The sequence below is a fragment of the Lissotriton helveticus genome, chromosome 11, assembly GCF_964261635.1.
Source record: "Lissotriton helveticus chromosome 11, aLisHel1.1, whole genome shotgun sequence".
Taxonomy (NCBI): Eukaryota; Metazoa; Chordata; class Amphibia; order Caudata; family Salamandridae; genus Lissotriton; species Lissotriton helveticus.
In genome coordinates this window covers 1,027,194,786-1,027,211,709 of record NC_136072.1, presented here as the reverse complement: position 1 = coordinate 1,027,211,709, position 16,924 = coordinate 1,027,194,786, and the positions used below count along the sequence as shown (strand labels likewise).

At 50.6% G+C, this 16,924-nt stretch overlaps 1 protein-coding gene across 4 annotated transcripts in view; it reads right to left on the bottom strand.

Moving 5' to 3' along the window:
* HECTD4 (HECT domain E3 ubiquitin protein ligase 4) overlaps positions 1 to 16,924 on the bottom strand; it is a 2,216,728-nt gene that overhangs the window by 485,785 nt on the left and 1,714,019 nt on the right. For 3 of the 4 annotated variants that reach the window (XM_078667422.1, XM_078667423.1, XM_078667424.1), the window contains exons 65-66: positions 15,277 to 15,380; positions 15,036 to 15,107 (exon numbers count right to left, since the gene is read on the bottom strand). In XM_078667422.1, coding sequence (XP_078523548.1) covers positions 15,036 to 15,107; positions 15,277 to 15,380 — 176 coding nt within the window. The remainder of the gene's footprint in view (positions 1 to 15,035; positions 15,108 to 15,276; positions 15,381 to 16,924) is intronic. The other variant, XM_078667425.1, reaches the window with a different exon arrangement.

The window sequence follows — 16,924 nt, the reverse complement described above, 5'->3', positions numbered from 1 at the left end:
CATTACTGGATGTAACAATCACAATCACGGTGTGTATGGGCTGTAACTAATGTTTAATTTCTCAATGACATTCCTCAACTGTTTTTTAATGTACTGTGTACTGAATACAATTTCCATTGACTAAGAAATGCTAATAAAAATATTCAAACAAAAAAATCATGTCCATCACTGATTAGGCAAGCCAGATCGGCATGAGAGATCCCCGGCAATGAGGGGAGGAGCCGGTCAACAGCGTCCTACAAGGCAAATGTAGCCAGAGTAAATACACACAATATGTTGAGGGACCAGCTTCCCAAGCTGGCGGAAGCAAACACATCGCGGCCATATGACTCTAACCACTGAGACTCCTGAGTGGGAGGATCCAACGGAACAGGAGTCACAGAGAGAGCTGCCTAAAGCACAAGTCCTCCAGCTCCAAGATGGAGGGTCAAAACAGGCGGGGTCAGTGGGAGCCGGCCGACGTGCCACAGCACGATCCATGTGGACCCCCGAGTAGGGCAGTGCCCATGTTCCGAGAAGGATGTCAAACAAAGCCTCCGCAAAAGGTTACAATGGTTCCATGTTCCCAGCGCCCTAGTGGAGAATATCCAGCAAAGGCTCCGAAGGACTGGAGACCGAGGGCGGCTCCATCCTTAAAATATCTGCAGCCCTGCAAACAACCCTGACAAACATCTACTAGCCTCCGTGGCCCCGGGAGGTGGTAAAAGCAAGTCATCAATAGGCTAAACCGGCCACTTAATAGAGGCTTAGCAGCAGGATGAGTAGGCCATTGCTCCACTGGCACCTGCTCTGGAGGGCAGTGAAATGACTCAGGGGGTGGTGAACCCACCGGGACCACATCCTCCACCACTAAAGCTGGAGACGGTATCGCCGAGCTGGCATCAGAGACCCTTAAAAAGACCCAGACTGGCAGAGTGCAACAAGCGTCGGCGACCTCCGAAAAGGCCTCGACCGCCTGAGTCGAGCCGACGACCTCCGAAAAGTCCTCGACCCCTCGAGTGGAGCCGGTGTCGGCGACCTCCAAAGAGGCCTCGACTCCTCGAGTCGAGCCGGCGACCTCCGAAAAGGCCTCGACTCCTGGAGTCGAGACGGCGTTGACGACCTCCGAAAAGGTCGGGACTCCTTGAGTCGAACCGGCGATCTCCAAAGAGTCGAGCCGGCGACTTCCGAAGGCCTCGACTCCTCGAGTGGAGCTGGCTTCGGTGACTTCCGAAACGGTCCTGGCCATCCGAGTCGAGCCAGCATCGGCGACCTCCAAAAAGGCCTCGACCGCTGCGAGTCGGACCGGTGTAGACTCTTCATTCCCCGAGGGGGAGAGAGTACACTGAAGCAGTGTCGTGCACCGCGCCGCAGCCACCTCCAGCGATGCCGCAGGGAGCCTGGGAAGGCGGTGCGACAGGGCTATGAAAGGGCTAAACGTAGTTGGAAGAGCGCCAGGGAGGGGGGGCAATGCCTACCTGAGGTAGGCGAATGACGGCGATGGCGCTGGGACCGGCACCGCTGAGTGGACAACTCGGCTGGAGAAGGAGACCTGCGTCGCGAGGGGTCTGTTTGGGACATCCAGGCAGACAGCAGCTCCATGCGGCAAACGTCGCACTCCACGGAGTGATGGTACGTTCCCAAGCACCATATAGAGAGTTCTGAGGGTCCGTCGCTGGCATCTGTCGTGAGCAGGACCGGCACGGTTGAAGCCCACAAAGTACATCGAACACACTGTTCCTGGACGCGAAAGGGCGTCGAAAAGGCCTGTAATAAACAATAACAGGCCCAAGGTATTACTTTCCCGGATCCGTGTTAGGACGCAGAAAAGAAGAAAACGGACATCAGCACGCCGGGAGGGGCTTATATGGCTCCACTGACGTCACTTCAGTGGACGACATCAGGACGGAGCCGGGCGACGCCACCTCCCGGTGTGCAGAGGTATTACTGGGGAAAAAAGATTTTCCGGATCCAGTCTGATGCCTGGTGAGATATTCTAAGTGAAGGAATCTGTGGCTAGAAGTCTCTATCAGATGAGGTGGATGGACCAGAGGGCAGGTACTCAGGCTCAGTATATCAGAATAGCACACTCCCCTCGCCATTCCAGGGAACGAGTAAAACAGGTGTGAAGGAGTGCAGAAAACCAAAGTCCCACTATAGGAACAATGCATCTCGCAGGTAACCTTGAGGCAGAAACTAGTGCAATCAGCAAGTGTGACACTACACATTCTTGGAGGTGGCGAAACGATCCAGTCAAGGCATGTCTCAACTCCGGATGCAGACATTCATCTGACGTCTGCAAAGCTCATCTGTCCTGGTATTCGTTAAGCCTGCCAAATGGTATGCCCTCAGAGGAGTCTCTTGGAGGTTTAGCCACCTTTAGAGTCACAGCACTTCTTGGCACAGGGCCAAGAACTCCACACCTGATTGTTGCAGTACAAAATGGCAATTGTGTTATCTGTCAAGACCTAAATTGGGTTCCCTTTGATGGATGAGAGGAAGGTCTCTGAAACTAACCAAATGAGAAAAGCTTCAGAAGGTTGATGTGGCGCCTTTGTTAAGTTCGGGATCAAAGTCTCTGATCTCAAACTCTCTAAGATGACCACCCCAGCCGAGAGACATGCATCCATCGCTACTCTGAACTATGCATGTTGTAAGGAGAAAAGCCAGATAGAGGTCAGGATGGTGTCCAACAGCCACCACCGAAGGTTTCGGGCTGCCTCTTCCTAAATTCAAATGTTTTCTGAGAGGCAATCTCAGTGTTGTGCCCACAGCAAGCGAAGGCTCCACTGCAGCACCCATATGTGCCAATGGTCATGGGTGACCAGCCAGATGCATGGTACCAAAAAGCCTCAGAACAGCCTGTGCTAGAATGCAGGAGTGAACCTGAAATATTGGGATTATAACCTGAGTATAGCAAACTCCTGGCAGGGGTATAAAGCCACCATGTCTAGAATGGCCCCTTACGAAAAGAGTCGTCTGTGTAGGCGGCAGCTGGGATTTTGTCTCATTGATAGAAAATCCCAGGGATAACAGAAGGCTGCCAAATGACTGCAGGTGGCCCACAACTGACTGCTGACAGTCTGCCTTGAGCAGTCAGTCATTGAGGTACAAAAGTAGATGTATCCCAAAACCTGTGAAGACAGGCAGCAACCACCACCATCACCTTTGGAAACACTAAAGGGGCTGATGGGAAGGATGGTAAACTGCAAGTGTTCAGACCCCACTACAAACCAAAGGAAACGTCTGTAAAACTTCAGGGCAGGTATACGACAGTACATGTAATGCAAGTCCAAGGACACGATTCAAGTCACTTAGATACAGTGAGGAGAGAAGTTAAGCCAAAGTCAACATGTTTAACTTATCCTTCCAAAGGAAGGTTTTCAGAAGTCTGAGGATTAGTTTTGGCCTGAGGTACCAAGAAATATGGGGTTGACAGCCCCTGCTATTCTCTGCTTCTGAGACTCTCTCTATGGCCCATTTAGCCAGCAAAGACTGAACTTCTTCAGCAAAAATGGCATGATTTGCCAAAATCTGAACAAAGAGAATGACGCAGTCCAATAACTGGCTTCCTGTTATAATTGACATGATTAATTTCATATTTTATGGGAGTGCTGCTGAGGTGTGTTCCCTGTCAAATAACACTGACAGATGAATCTGAACAAATACAGTTGGACCATGAGGAGGCAAACATAAAAGGGAAGGTGTAAACATGATGAATGACCTGTAGCACCCACCAGGCAGGTAAATATTAATCCTGCCCCGTGCAGACCTCGCAGGGCGATGGGAATCAAAAGCTAAGCCGCTAGGTAGCATCTACAGCTGGAGGAGGAAGAGGACTGCTGTTCATGGTGGTGGCCACAGCCTCCCCTACCATATTGTCCCATTAAGCACTAAAGGGGTTGTGTTGGCTGTTGGACAGGTTATGGGGGCTGCCTCTGGAGATAAGCAAGACTTCAAAGACATTCCCTAAATTTGTAATGATTTTTTTTGGTAAACAAATTTGATTTCCTTTTACCTGTTTCCATTTATATCCTTACATGCAATATCCCTTCAGGTTATTTACTTCGTGTTGTCATTCTCCTTTCCATGTTTAAATAATTCTATCAGGCGTGGCCAAGACGGCAGACATGGCGGACGCGGCTTGAGCGAGCTCCGTCCCGCCGCTAATAATCCTTGCAGCTATCCTGCGTTCTCCCGACCAGACTCTGCCCCAAAGAGTGTGGCTGTGCACCGAAGCACTAGTGGGAGACTCGACGGCGGTTTGAGCGCCATCGTTTGCTGAATTCTGCCTCTTTCAGTGGTCCGAAGCTGAGACGGAGGTGTGGCCTGCGCGGAGCCCCGGAGCCGGGACCTCGATTTTGCGGGCGGCCCGCCCGGAAGTGTGGTGACGCCGCGGAGTCAGGGGCGCGGGGGGCGGCCCCCGCAGCGAGACCAGCTGCAGACGTGTGTGCAGAGCGGAGGCCGGTGAGGCGGTGGGACCAGTGGTCGGCGAGTGGAGTCCCGGAGCACGGACGGTGCTCGGTCAGGTGAGGGGTGCTGGCGTGGTGCGTGGCCTAGTGGGGGAGGGGTCGCTCCAGAGACAGTCCCCCGGCCCCGTTCGGCGGTTAGAGCGGACCGCGGGGCTTGGGGCCTTGGAGCACCAGGGGGCGGCTGCTCATCCGTCCCCCGTCTTCCTCACCTCCCCCCGTGGGCCCCCCCCCCTTGACATTGCATGGTGAGCCTGCGCTGATCCCTGGGGGCGACACCTCTGGAGGGTCGGAACTTACTGCTCGGCGGCTATACCGGGCCGCGGGGGCTTGCCTTGGTGAGGAGTGCCTGCCCTTGGGAGTGTCTGGCCACCGTTGGGAGCTTGCCTTACACGTCTCCGCCGGAGTAGAGCGGAGCGCGACCTGGGTGGCGGCCGGCGATACCTGAGGCGGAGAACTTTGCAGCCCTCTCCCGGTGGAGCCCCGACACAAGACTGGCTTGCTTCCTGGCGTATTAAGGGCACCGCCGCTGGTGTATTCTTTGAGGTGCCGGAGGTCGCGCCGGCCTGCCTGGGGGTGCCTACTTCTGCTGTACAAGTTGACGGATAAGGCTGCCACCGGACCCCATGCTCCTTAGAGCACTGTTGAGGAATTGGAGTGCACCAAGACCAGGGGAGGCAACAGTGGGGGCGCTTCGAAACAGGGCCCGATGGATAAATTTGCCGGACCGAGTGGGGGTGCTGGGGCCGCCGGAGGCCACCAGGGCCCCGGACCCGACAACGCGGCGTTGATGGCGGCGATCACGCAGTCTAGAGACATGCTGGATGCCAAGATAGGGGCGGTCGGTGCAGATGTAACCTTGCTTCGACAGGACTTACGCAACGCGGTGGCCCGCATTACTGAAGCGGAGACCAGGATTTCGGGGGTGGAAGATGACGTGGTGACCCTCAAGAAGAAGGTTGCCGCCATGGAGGGGATTCAAAGGGGCCTGGCGCTGCGGGTTGAGGACGCGGAAGGACGGGCCAGAAGAAATAACCTGCGCTTTGTGGGCTTTCCGGAGGACTGTGAGAAGGGGAACATGGAGGAGTTTTTGACTCAGTGGCTGGAGGGCTGGCATCCACCGGACTCCATGTCGCGCTGCTTCGTCATAGAGCGAGCGCATCGTGCTTTACTCCCGAAGCTGCCTACGGGTGCCCGTCCCCGCGCGGTGATAGCCAAACTGCTCAACTATCATGACAGAGACGTGATATTGCGGCAGGCCCGAACCAAAGATCCCCTGATGTATGATAACCACAAAATTCTCATCTTCCCCGACTATACTAGACTGGTTCAGCAGCAGCGACAATCTTTCGCTGCAGCGAAGGCACGCCTGCGGGAACTAAAAATCCCCTATGCTCTGCTATATCCGGCCCGGCTGAGAGTGGTGTTTCAATCTCGCACTCAATTCTTTAATTCTCCGGAGGACGTCTTTGAGTGGACGGATGAAACGGTGCGGGTCAAGGTCCATACTCCGCCGAGAAGGGGTTCGGACTCGTCATCCACAACGGAACGTGGGAAGACACCGCGCAGGTCACGCAGCAGGAGCAACTGGAGGGCGCGCTCCAAGAAGCGCCCGCCTCCCCAGGAGGAACCGGAGGAGGCAGTGGATGCACCAACCTCCTCTCCCCCGAAAACTTGAGTCCCTGTGTTGCATTATGTTTGGCGACGGTTAGGGCCCGAGAGGGCTCCATTGGTGTGGGAGGGGGGGGGGGGCGGATGCTGATAGCGGCCATGCCACTTGATCTTGAATTGCATTACGGTTTGTTGAAGGGGTGAGTGTGGGTCGGGAGACGATCGAGACAGAGCGGGCCTTCTCCCGGACTTTGTGCCCGCGAGTTGGGTGGGGGTTGTTTGAAGCCTAGTGGGTAGTTGGGGGGGATCCATTGGGGCAGTGGGTCTCTAGCCTCCCGTTGGGGGTTGGACACTATCTGCACCGCGACAGGTACTTCAATGTTGCTGAGGTATGGGGTGGGGGGCTGGAGGGTGGGTTGTTGTCTCAGTTTGAGAAAGGGAGGGGTAGGAATTAGGTCTGTTAGGGGGAGTAAGGGCTGGGGGGGTGTTGGAGGGGGGTGTATTGGTTTCTGCACGGTGTCTACGGAAAGCGGGAAGTGTGTATATGTGTGTATGTGGCCTCTGCGGCCGGACGGTTTGCAAGTATGGCCTATTGATGGCGGTTGATGGTCAGGAGGGGGAACCCCCTCGAGCTTCACTACGAGTGTTGAGCTGGAATGTGCGAGGGGTGCTTGAAAAAATTAAGAGGGGGGCAGTGCTACGGATGGGGAAGAGAGAAAAGGCGGATGTCTTGCTCCTTCAAGAAACACACCTTATGGGCACCAAGACCCTTAGTCTGCGCAGATATGGATTCGATCAGGTGTTTCACGCAGGGTTTGCGAGAGGGTCCAGAGGGGTAGCGATTCTGATTCACCGCAGAGTACGGTATGTGCATGAGACACAGTGGTTGGATGTACATGGTCGATATGCGTTGGTCAAGGGGAAGGTGGGTGGTGAGCCCATGGTATTTGGCAGTGTTTATGCCCCACCACCACTGCAGGAGGCTCTGATAGAACGCCTGTTTGATGTCTGGGCCGAGATTCCGCATGTGTTGACTATTGTGGGTGGGGATTGGAACGATGTGATGAATGGACGACTTGACCGATATAGGCCTGGGATGGGTCCCCTACCCGAGGTTGCCACAAAACTGACCAGGATGGCGCAGGGGATGGGTTGGATAGATGCCTGGCGATACCAGCATGCATGCAGTCGTGAGTACACATTCGTCTCTGCAGTCCATAAATCCTTCTCCCGCCTGGATTACCTCTTTGTCCCCCAACCTTGGATAGGGAGGGTGGGTTCTACTTCGATACTCCCGAGAGGCCTGTCGGACCATTCTCCGATCTCATTGACGCTACTCCTAGATGCGACGCGACAGCCATTTCGTTGGCGCCTCTCTACGTGGCACCTACAGCGTGTTGACTACCAGTCTCACATGAGAGAGGCGATAGCGCATTACTGGGCGGAGAACGATGGACCCGAAACAGATGCCATGACTCAGTGGGAGGCCCTGAAGCCAGTGCTCCGCAGGGTGGACATTGCGTGGTGCGCAGCGAACCGTCGGGCCCACCAGTTGGCCGTCGAGGAGGCGGCGAGTCAGGTCCGCAGCTGGGAGGCGGAAAGCACGTTGGGTGACGATGGCGACGCGGTGAGGCAGCTGTTATATCATCAACAGGTGTACTCCTCCTTATTAGTGGATGAGGCCCGCCAAGTATGGCTAGCTACTCGGAGTAGGATATATCAATGGGGGGATAAATCTAGCACGATGCTTTACCGGCTCTGCCAGGGCACATTTCAGGCCCAGCCCCTGCCGGGGCTCCGGGACGAGCTGGGTGCTCCTATAGTGGCCCCGACGGTCCTGGCCGAGACTTTTGGGCAATACTATGCGACGTTGTATGCCCCTCGGGAGTCTCTCCCGGCGGAAGAGGTAGACAAATTCTTGGCGGACCTTCCGCCCCGGGCGCTCTCGGACGAGGCTCGTGCCCGTCTGGATCTCCCGTTGTCAGCTGAGGAGCTGGGGGAGGCCCTGGGTGAGCTGAACTCAGGCAAGGCCCCTGGCCCTAACGGCTTCCCATGTGAATTCATGAAAACGTTCCATCTCCAACTGGGGATGCGTTATAGGAAGGCTCTGGAGGCGGCCAGGGATCGTGGATGTCTGCCGGCGGACTGGCGACACGCGGAAGTGGTGGTCTTCTGCAAGCCGGGAAGGCCGCCGGATCGCCCTGAGTCGTACCGACTGATTTCCTTGCTTAATTTCGAGGCGAAGGTGTTGGCCAAGGCACTGGCGAAGCGCCTACTCCCGTACATTGCGGACCTGGTCCACCCCGACCAGGCCGGTTTAATGCCCCATAGAGCGACGCGACATAATATCCGACGAGCACAGTTAATAGTGGAGGCTGCGCGAGCGGCGGGGATCCCGGCGGCCATTCTCCTGGCGGATATTGATAGGGCATTTGACTCCCTGAGCTGGCAGTTTCTCCGGGCGCTTCTTCTCCGCCTCGATTTGGGCCCGCGATTTTTGTCCTACATTCATTTACTATATACTGACTTGACGGCGGCGGTGAGAGTAGCGGGAGCAGTATCTAGGTCGTTCCGGATAGGCAGAGGTACCCGTCAGGGGTGCCCCCTCTCGCCTTACCTGTTCGCTTTGGCGATGGAACCTCTGGCGGCGTGGGTGAGAGTGGATGCGCAGCTGCATGGGGTGGAGTGGATGGGGGGCCCGTCAGATAAAATCGCGCTCTATGCGGACGATGTCCTCTTTTTCCTTACAAATCTAAATAGATCTGGTCCTAGAGTCCTGGAGATCATGCGCATCTTTGGCGAGGTGTCCGGACTCACGCTGAATGTGCAAAAGTCGAAATTGTGGGCCCTAGGAGGCGGTGACGCCCTAGGTCCGTGGGCTTCGGACCTCCAGGTGGTGACGGAAGGCCTGCAGTACCTCGGTGTCTTTCTGACCGCTGAGCCGGGCGTATCGTGGACCCGCAATGTGCTCCCCGTGTGGGATAAAGTAAGGTCAGATATGCAAATATGGTCCAGGATGCCTCTTAATGTGTATGGGCGATCAGTCATCTTCAAAATGGTGGCGCTGCCCCGTATTCTCTACCAACTGCAGAATCACCCATATCCTATTTCACCGCAGTGGTTCCGGCAAGTGAACTCGGCTCTGGGTCGGTTCTTATGGACAGGGGGGGCAGTGAGGGTGGCGCTCCGCACCTGCTTCCTCTCGACTTATTGTGGAGGACTGGCGACCTCGGATGTCCAGTCCTATTACCAAGCTTCGCACCTGCTGGTCCTCAATGACTGGTGGTATGGTGATCGGGGCGACCCGACCTATGCTCTTGAAAGGTTCCTGATGAACCCACACACACTTCACACGGTCTTATACTCGGCGGCCCTCCGGAGGAGACTCCCGGTGGTCACTCAGACGGTGTTTAGGGTGTGGCGCGAGGCGCTGAAACGCATGGGGTGGTGGAATAGACTGACGGGGGAGACCCCTTTATGGCACAACGGGAGGTTGCCAGCTCTGGCGTCCCTGCGTGGCTTTGAGGGCTGGGACGCCATCGACATATCGACACTTGGCAACGTTATGAAGGGCGCGGTTCTCAAATCATTCCAGGCTCTGCGGGATGAGTACGAAATGCCCCAGTCTCAGTTCTTTCGATACCTGCAGCTCAGGCACGCCCTGACCCTCGCTATAGCGGACTTGACCTCCCTACCGGAGTTCAGTCCCCTGGAAGCAAAACTATTTATGGGGGAATTGGAATCCAAGAAAATCTCTAGCATATACCAAACCTTGGTCACCCACTGTTCCCAGTCCCTTGATAAACTGCGCCGGGTTTGGGAGGAAGAGTTGTGCAGTTTGGAGGAGGAGGACTGGAGAGAAGCCCTTGAAGCCCCTAGAGGGGCAGCGATCGCAATGCGTCTGCGCTTTATTCAATTTAAATATCTTCATAGGGCGTATTATACAAGGGAACGACTGTGGAGGGCGGGGCTGATTGCCTCCCCGGCGTGCCTAAGATGTGGAAGTGAGAGGGGTTCCTTTATTCATACAGTATGGGAGTGTGTGTGACTGCAGAGATTCTGGTCCGGAGTGTGGGATTGTCTGGAGGAGGTGTTAGGCTGGGAACTTCCCCGCACACCGAAGCTGGGCCTCCTGCATGTGTTGGAACGGGTGGGAGGGAATGTGTACAAACGCCACTTGCTCCTCTTGGGCCTCGTAGTGGCCAAACGAGACATTGCCCGGGTCTGGAAGGCGCCTCGAGCCCCGTTGCTAGAAGTATGGAAACGAGGCTTGGACTATAATATGGGGCTGGAGCGCCCAATATTTGAGGCCAGGGGGTGTCCTATGAAGCATTTTAGAATATGGAAAAAGTGGGCGGACTACCGGGGTCTACTGCTGGATCCCCGGTGCCTCGAGACACTGACATTGCATGAGCTCTACCTGTCTCTGGATGAAGGGGCTCACATGCAGCTCTTTTACTGGTTACACTTCTCTTGATGGACACTGTTTACACCGTGCGGGGTTGTGGGAGGGTACCGGGTGGGGCAGCGGAGGGTGAGATGGGGGGGGAATGTGGACAGAATTTATCTGAATGTGATTATCTGATGAACGCGCTGCATCTCTGATTCCTTTTCGGGAGCGGTGCATTAATCCGTGTATTCTGTCTGTTTCTGAAAACCAATAAAATTTTGTTCTGAAAAAAAAATAATAATTCTATCACATTATAGTTTGCATCTGTTCTAATGTCTATTTCCTCATTAAACTCCCCCCTACTGTATCCCCACTGCAGGTCGCCGTTATTGATACTCTCTGCTTTAATGTACCACCCTTTATTGGCTGGTGTGTGATTGTCCGTTTCTCCTAATAATGATCTTTGTCTTTTACCTTCCTGGACACCCCAATTTATCTTAGATTGCCTCAGCTGAGGATGCCTGTTCTAATGTCCTTTCCTGGCTATGTCTTATTGGACTCCCCAGTCCTGACTGTGTCTCTCGTATGTCATACTCAACCAATGCCTCCCATTCCCAGGCTCTCTCAAGTTTTCGGAGTCCCCTTCATGCATTACTGAGCAGGATCCAGCCCACTTCTTCACTCTAAATTTGTAGTATTGCTGATGGAATTGACATGTCGGATGTAGCAAACCCAGGAAGGAGCTTTAACATACTTAACATTGAAGTGCTCCAGTGCAGTCACCTTTTCCATAAAAAAGACAAGAACAATCAAAAGGCATACCTATAAGGTAAGCCTAGATGTTCCAATAAACTTTTGGCGCATGTGCAGGCATGTCACCTGCCCACTGGGCTGGTGCATATGGCAGGACCTACACAGACTGTCATGCCCAGATAGGCCCACAATACATACTTAGCCACGTCCTGTCTGTTTTGGATAATCTGGGCAAAGGAATTCAAGAATTTATCAGGAATGGCCAGTAAGACCTCACTATCATATCCCAAAGGGAATGTGTGCCCCGTTTTAGCACATGGAAAGAGTTTGGGGTCTCAAAGCCAAACTGGTGGAGGAAAAGACTCAGTTCCTGAATGCATCAACGCATTTTAAATTCCCTGTCTGGCAGGACTGTAGGGAATTCATCGGGATTCACTTTGATGGGAGGAACTTTGAACCAACAAGCTCGCGCATGTTGGGTGCTGGCTCAGGAAAGCCAGAATCCAGTGGTGGACCTATCACACCTAGCCCCCGGATGACTTACAGGCAAGATAAACACGGTTTAGAACAGGTCGCCCTAAATGTTTTCAAAACGTTGTTACCCAGCAGCAAGGGCTATAAAGTAGCAGCAGAAGGTTGTAAGATTTCTCTCAGTAGATTTGCTTTAGTATATTGTTGATAGCTGAGTGTCCAGCAATTTTGCTGCTCTGTGGACTGCAGCTGCAAAACAGGCACTCGGCTCCGTGTTGACTATGGTGGGAGTCCAGCTCTCTCAGGAGGAGTATACAAACCACTGGCATTCTGTAAATCTAAATATAGGCTAGCATCAGTATAATGAGTGTGGGAGCAAGTTATCTGCCTCCTGGTCATTTTCATCATGTGGAACACTTAAGGCCTTGAACTGCGTCAGAATCTAATCTGAACAAAGTTTCCGGCCAATAGCAGTAATGGAGCGAGGCAGGGGCTAGGGTTCCTTCAAAGCAGGGGGCTGCACCATGGTAATTTCTGAACGAAACAGCCTTGGCAAGGGTCAATGCAGGCTACATACTGGAAAAGGCATTGGGTCGGATCTGGAGTAGGTACCACTGGATTTGAGACTGGTGCGAGAGTGGTTGGAACAGAAATGGCTGCCAGCACAACAGTGGAGGCATGAATTGGTGCGGGTATGGTACTAGGCACAGGTCCATTAGCGTTAGTCATGCTGGATTAGTCCCCACCAGCGGGAGTCAGACCTGAAGGCACTCCTAAGGCAGCTAGCATCATCAATAAGTGCGCAGCGTGGCTTCTCTAAAAGGCTCTTTCTGCTAGGGGCTGGCTGTCTACAATCTAGGAAACTTGGATTGCACGGCAACCAGCCTCAGAACAGGCTTGAAGTTAGACAGTGAGAGAGGAGTTGGATCCTTCCGAGTTCCAGCTGCAAAATGTCTCCTTTGAATAAGAGTAACATGACAAGGATGAGACCCATTTGGACTTCTTGCATTTTGATTTGTGTCTCAACTTTGCCTTGGACATAGGAGAAGATGGTGACTTTGAGAGGGACAGGGATCTGGAACAGGTCTACAACTTGGAGCTGAAGTGGCGTTGCTGTTTGTGCATGACCTGCACAGTTTCTTGGGTTCAATGACTTACAGTTTTTGCCTCCTACTCCCAGATGGCCTTCATGTTCATCAGGGAGTCTATTGCACTGAATTTCGAATTGTACTTAGACCCTAGACAAACAAGCAGACATTGAGCGGATCAGTCACCAACATCTGCTTTCTGCAGCTGCGGCATGGTTTGTAACTTGTGTTATTTAGTGTATTCACTACCCCTAGCAACCCGTCCAAGAAAAACTATTTTGTCGTTGGTGATATACTAAAAAATGTTGGCAGTGGATCTCTGGATCCGTGTTGAAGGGTGTAGCATGGAAAGAAAGAGCTGATATCAGCATACAGAGGTGGAACATACATATGATCTGTGTCGTCATGCTTGTAGGGAGTGAGTTTGTTGTAGAGTTTGATGGCGCCACCTGTTGGTTGCGCTGGAGCATTTGCTATGTTCTGAATTCAGTCTGGCATCTAAGGGAATTCAAAATGGGGATTCTGATGTCAGAAGTATCCATCAGAGTGCGAAAAGGTTGTGGTTTTTCCATATTCTAAAGCATGGGCCCAATATGTCAATTTTGACAGCTTCTGCTTGCCAACGTTAATGACAAAGATATTTGAGACAAGACATTTTCTAACAACTAGTTAAGATTGTGACACTCATGACAGCCTGGTTATTCCAAGTGCAAGTTATCTATTATAATACAATGTCTACATTGTATGGAGCAGCCAGAGTCTTTTCACATTATTCACATGTTTTGCTCAGTCTAGCCAACTTACTATGAATTGCAACTGTACGGCAATGAGATATTTATCTCCAAATCTAGATTTCTGTAGCCTCATTCTTGTGTCACCTGCCTGTGTGTCAAAACTAAGGGGACTATTTCAAAATTCGAGTTTTTCCACAATATATTCTTCTTCAGAGTGAGCCTTTATCATTCATAACAAATAAATAAAAAGGAGCATAGGCCTCCTTAACATTTGGCTCAAAAGGAAGACTGCATGCACTGGTGACAACTGTGCCTATTCTTAACCGGACTGACATTAAGAAGCAATGCATGAAGGGAGAGGCTTGGTTGGCTTTCTTGTAAAGGTTGGAGCTACGTTTCGCTGTTGTAAACTAAACTGACAGGGTTCCTGGAATTGAAAAGCAAATACTGATATTGGTAACTTAAACAATGCATCTTTAAACTGAGAACACAGAAAAGGACGTGACAGCGTACCTTTGAGTTGTAATAGCAAGGTATCTATGATCTACATTATAAACAAATAAGTCCTGGTCTAGACGTTTTACAGAGAACAATTTATCTTGTATTTCAGGCAATAACCTGTCCACATGGAGTGCATTTGAAATGGGGCGAGACCCTAAACTATAACTCTCTACTAAGTATAAGAACATCTGAAGACCATCAACCGCGGTACTGGCTACTCTGTCACCTTTGCCAGATGGCTGAAATCTATGACTTACATATCAAAAATATGTTAAGACATGCAATGGAGCATTCAAACATACTGCTTGCAATACTGCATGAAGGAAACACATTTTATAAAAAATAAATAACTCCTAGGAACTTTGTCAGGAGAAGTGATAACCAGAATGCAATATATGCCCCATTCTTAGCTTTTCCCAGCATCCATTGACTTATATGGAAACTTAGGGAAAATAAGCAATGCCTATGGGTCAAATTTTTCCAAAGGCAGTGCTGACTTGGTGCTTGTCTGTCAGTTTCATCTCATTCCTTTGAATTTAGCTCTAAATTAGTGAAGATCAATGCTTTAGGGACCTGGTTTTGGGCTGCAGCTCCTGAAGTAGGAAGGCCATGCATCTCTTCACACCAAGGACACTTAAATCATCTTTGCTTACCCCATTTCTGACCTTCCTGCTTTTTAGAGGCCGCTGTCTGGAAGATGTTGTGTTAATGAGGACGTTGTTACGGTCTCCAAAACCCACTTAATGGCAAACCAGAAAGGTTGCTCGTGAAAACTGCGGACCTTTCTCTCATATTTACAAGGGGTAGTTATAAGACTTGTTTCCAATGGCTATGTACAATTCCAAGGCGATTACAGGATGCAATAGATAATGCTGAGTTTGCTATAAGAAAACTTGCCTCCTGTGATTCATTTCTCAAGACATGCACCCTTGAAGTATTAAACCTTAATTTTCTTTGAGGGATGTCTTGCCACTGAGATTCGTTTCTCAAGGCTAGTACCCATTTCCATTTAAAAAAGGAATTTAGTGAGAGAACTTACATACTGGGCTCTCTCTTTTACACAGAGGGATAAAGTATTGTCGTGGATGATTTTCAACATAGTGGAAGCCACCTGGAATATACAAATAAATGGGATGAGCAATGTAATGAATTAGAATGACTTTCATAGATGTTAACCTTTGAATGATATAAATGAAAAACTTTCAGCAAATGTATTGATGAATACAGACACCATACGTAATCTTAATTATAGTGAGTACACATTTTTAAAAACTTGTTACCTTCTTGTTTTTTTGTTGGTGACTTGTCAAAATCCTTGTCTTCTGATTTATTTTTCTCAGGGGATTTAGGCTTCACAGTGGGTTTCTTCTCACTTAGCGCATTTCTGACGGGATAAATACATTACTATATGATAACTATATTAACAAGCAAGCATGGAAATTACAATACCATAGAAAGCACTACAGGAATTCAAAAAATATAATTTAGTAAGTACAAATTCAGCAAAAACGAATCTATAAATGAATGCATTCCCATTTAGAAGCTACATTAAATCTCCTATTATTTGCAAAGCCTCCAACCGAGTCGTGATTTAGCTGGGTGCATTATACCCTGTGGGACTCAAAATGCAGTGGAACCAGCATCATAACACAGGTTAACCAAACAATAATAAAAGAATATAATAAAAATAAAATAATTTGCATGTCAATACCTGAAAATGAATTGTAAAGTGCAATTTATTGTGAACTAGCTAACCCGTCTCGCGTTGCTGCGATCTCAGAAGAAAGGAATGTTGCTGCTGCTCAGAAAGATAATTATCTCAGTTTCCTATGTTTTCTGGGATTGGCCTATATCTTCTGTATAACTCTGAATGGCCTTTTAAGGTGAAATTTTAACTTTTTTCTCTGGTTTGTGTACGCTTTCTAATGATACTTGTGTCTCGATATTGGCCCCTGTGTCTTTCACCCTAGACTACTTCCCCTCCAGATCTATTTTGAGCCGGATTAGGCCTCATCGCATTTGGTATACTTTTGAACGCGAGAGCACAGCACTTACACGCTCATACCTTGCGCCCCCATCACGACTCGCGTTCATTCCAGATCATTACCATCTCGCCAACACTCCGTCTCGGCACAACGAAGACTGATTCGACATGTTTGGGCAGCTTCTCCGGCCCCTTCGACCCACGCGTAGCTGCACTCGAGGAGGGCCGGGTTACATTAGAGGAATTCACCTTTGGAGCGATTCTCGATGCTCGTTCGTTTGAGAAGAACGGGCTTGATCAGTTTGTATTCGAACAGCTTCTAATCTTGCTTCGATATTTTAAAAAATGTTATGCCAGAAACCTTCGCGGGAGTGTACTCAACAACTTCCCAAAGTTTCATGGCAATCGGATGAATGGTGTAGTAATGCATAAAGGACAAACAGACAGACAGACATACATTCGTTTTTATATTTATAGATTGGTACTGCAGCAGATTCCTTACATGAACCCTTCCCAGGTGCCAAAGTCAATTAAAAAAAATGTCAGCTATTGCAGGTTTTTTTCTGTGCATCCCTCAATACAGGATCTGGAGTCCAGCTGCTTTTTTTGAGTTGCTTTTCCTAGAGGAGTCTACATTTGGAAATTAATTTTTAAGAGCATGTTGCCTCCTTCAATTACTGGCTCTAAGCGTCTTTATTCCTGTAGGAGGCAAATATCAGTTACTAAAATTGGATATATTTTCTCCAAACAAAGCCCGACCCATGCAGGGCGGCCTCGCCGCATGGGGACGGAGCACCCCATCTTAATTCCCACAAAGCTTCTAACTCCACCATCAAAGAAGTGCGCCGCACACCAGATTGCTACAGTATCGTGCGTTTATTCCAAACACAAATTGAGGGCTTATTTCATTCCATTAGTTCTATTCAATTCCGGGGACCTTGCAG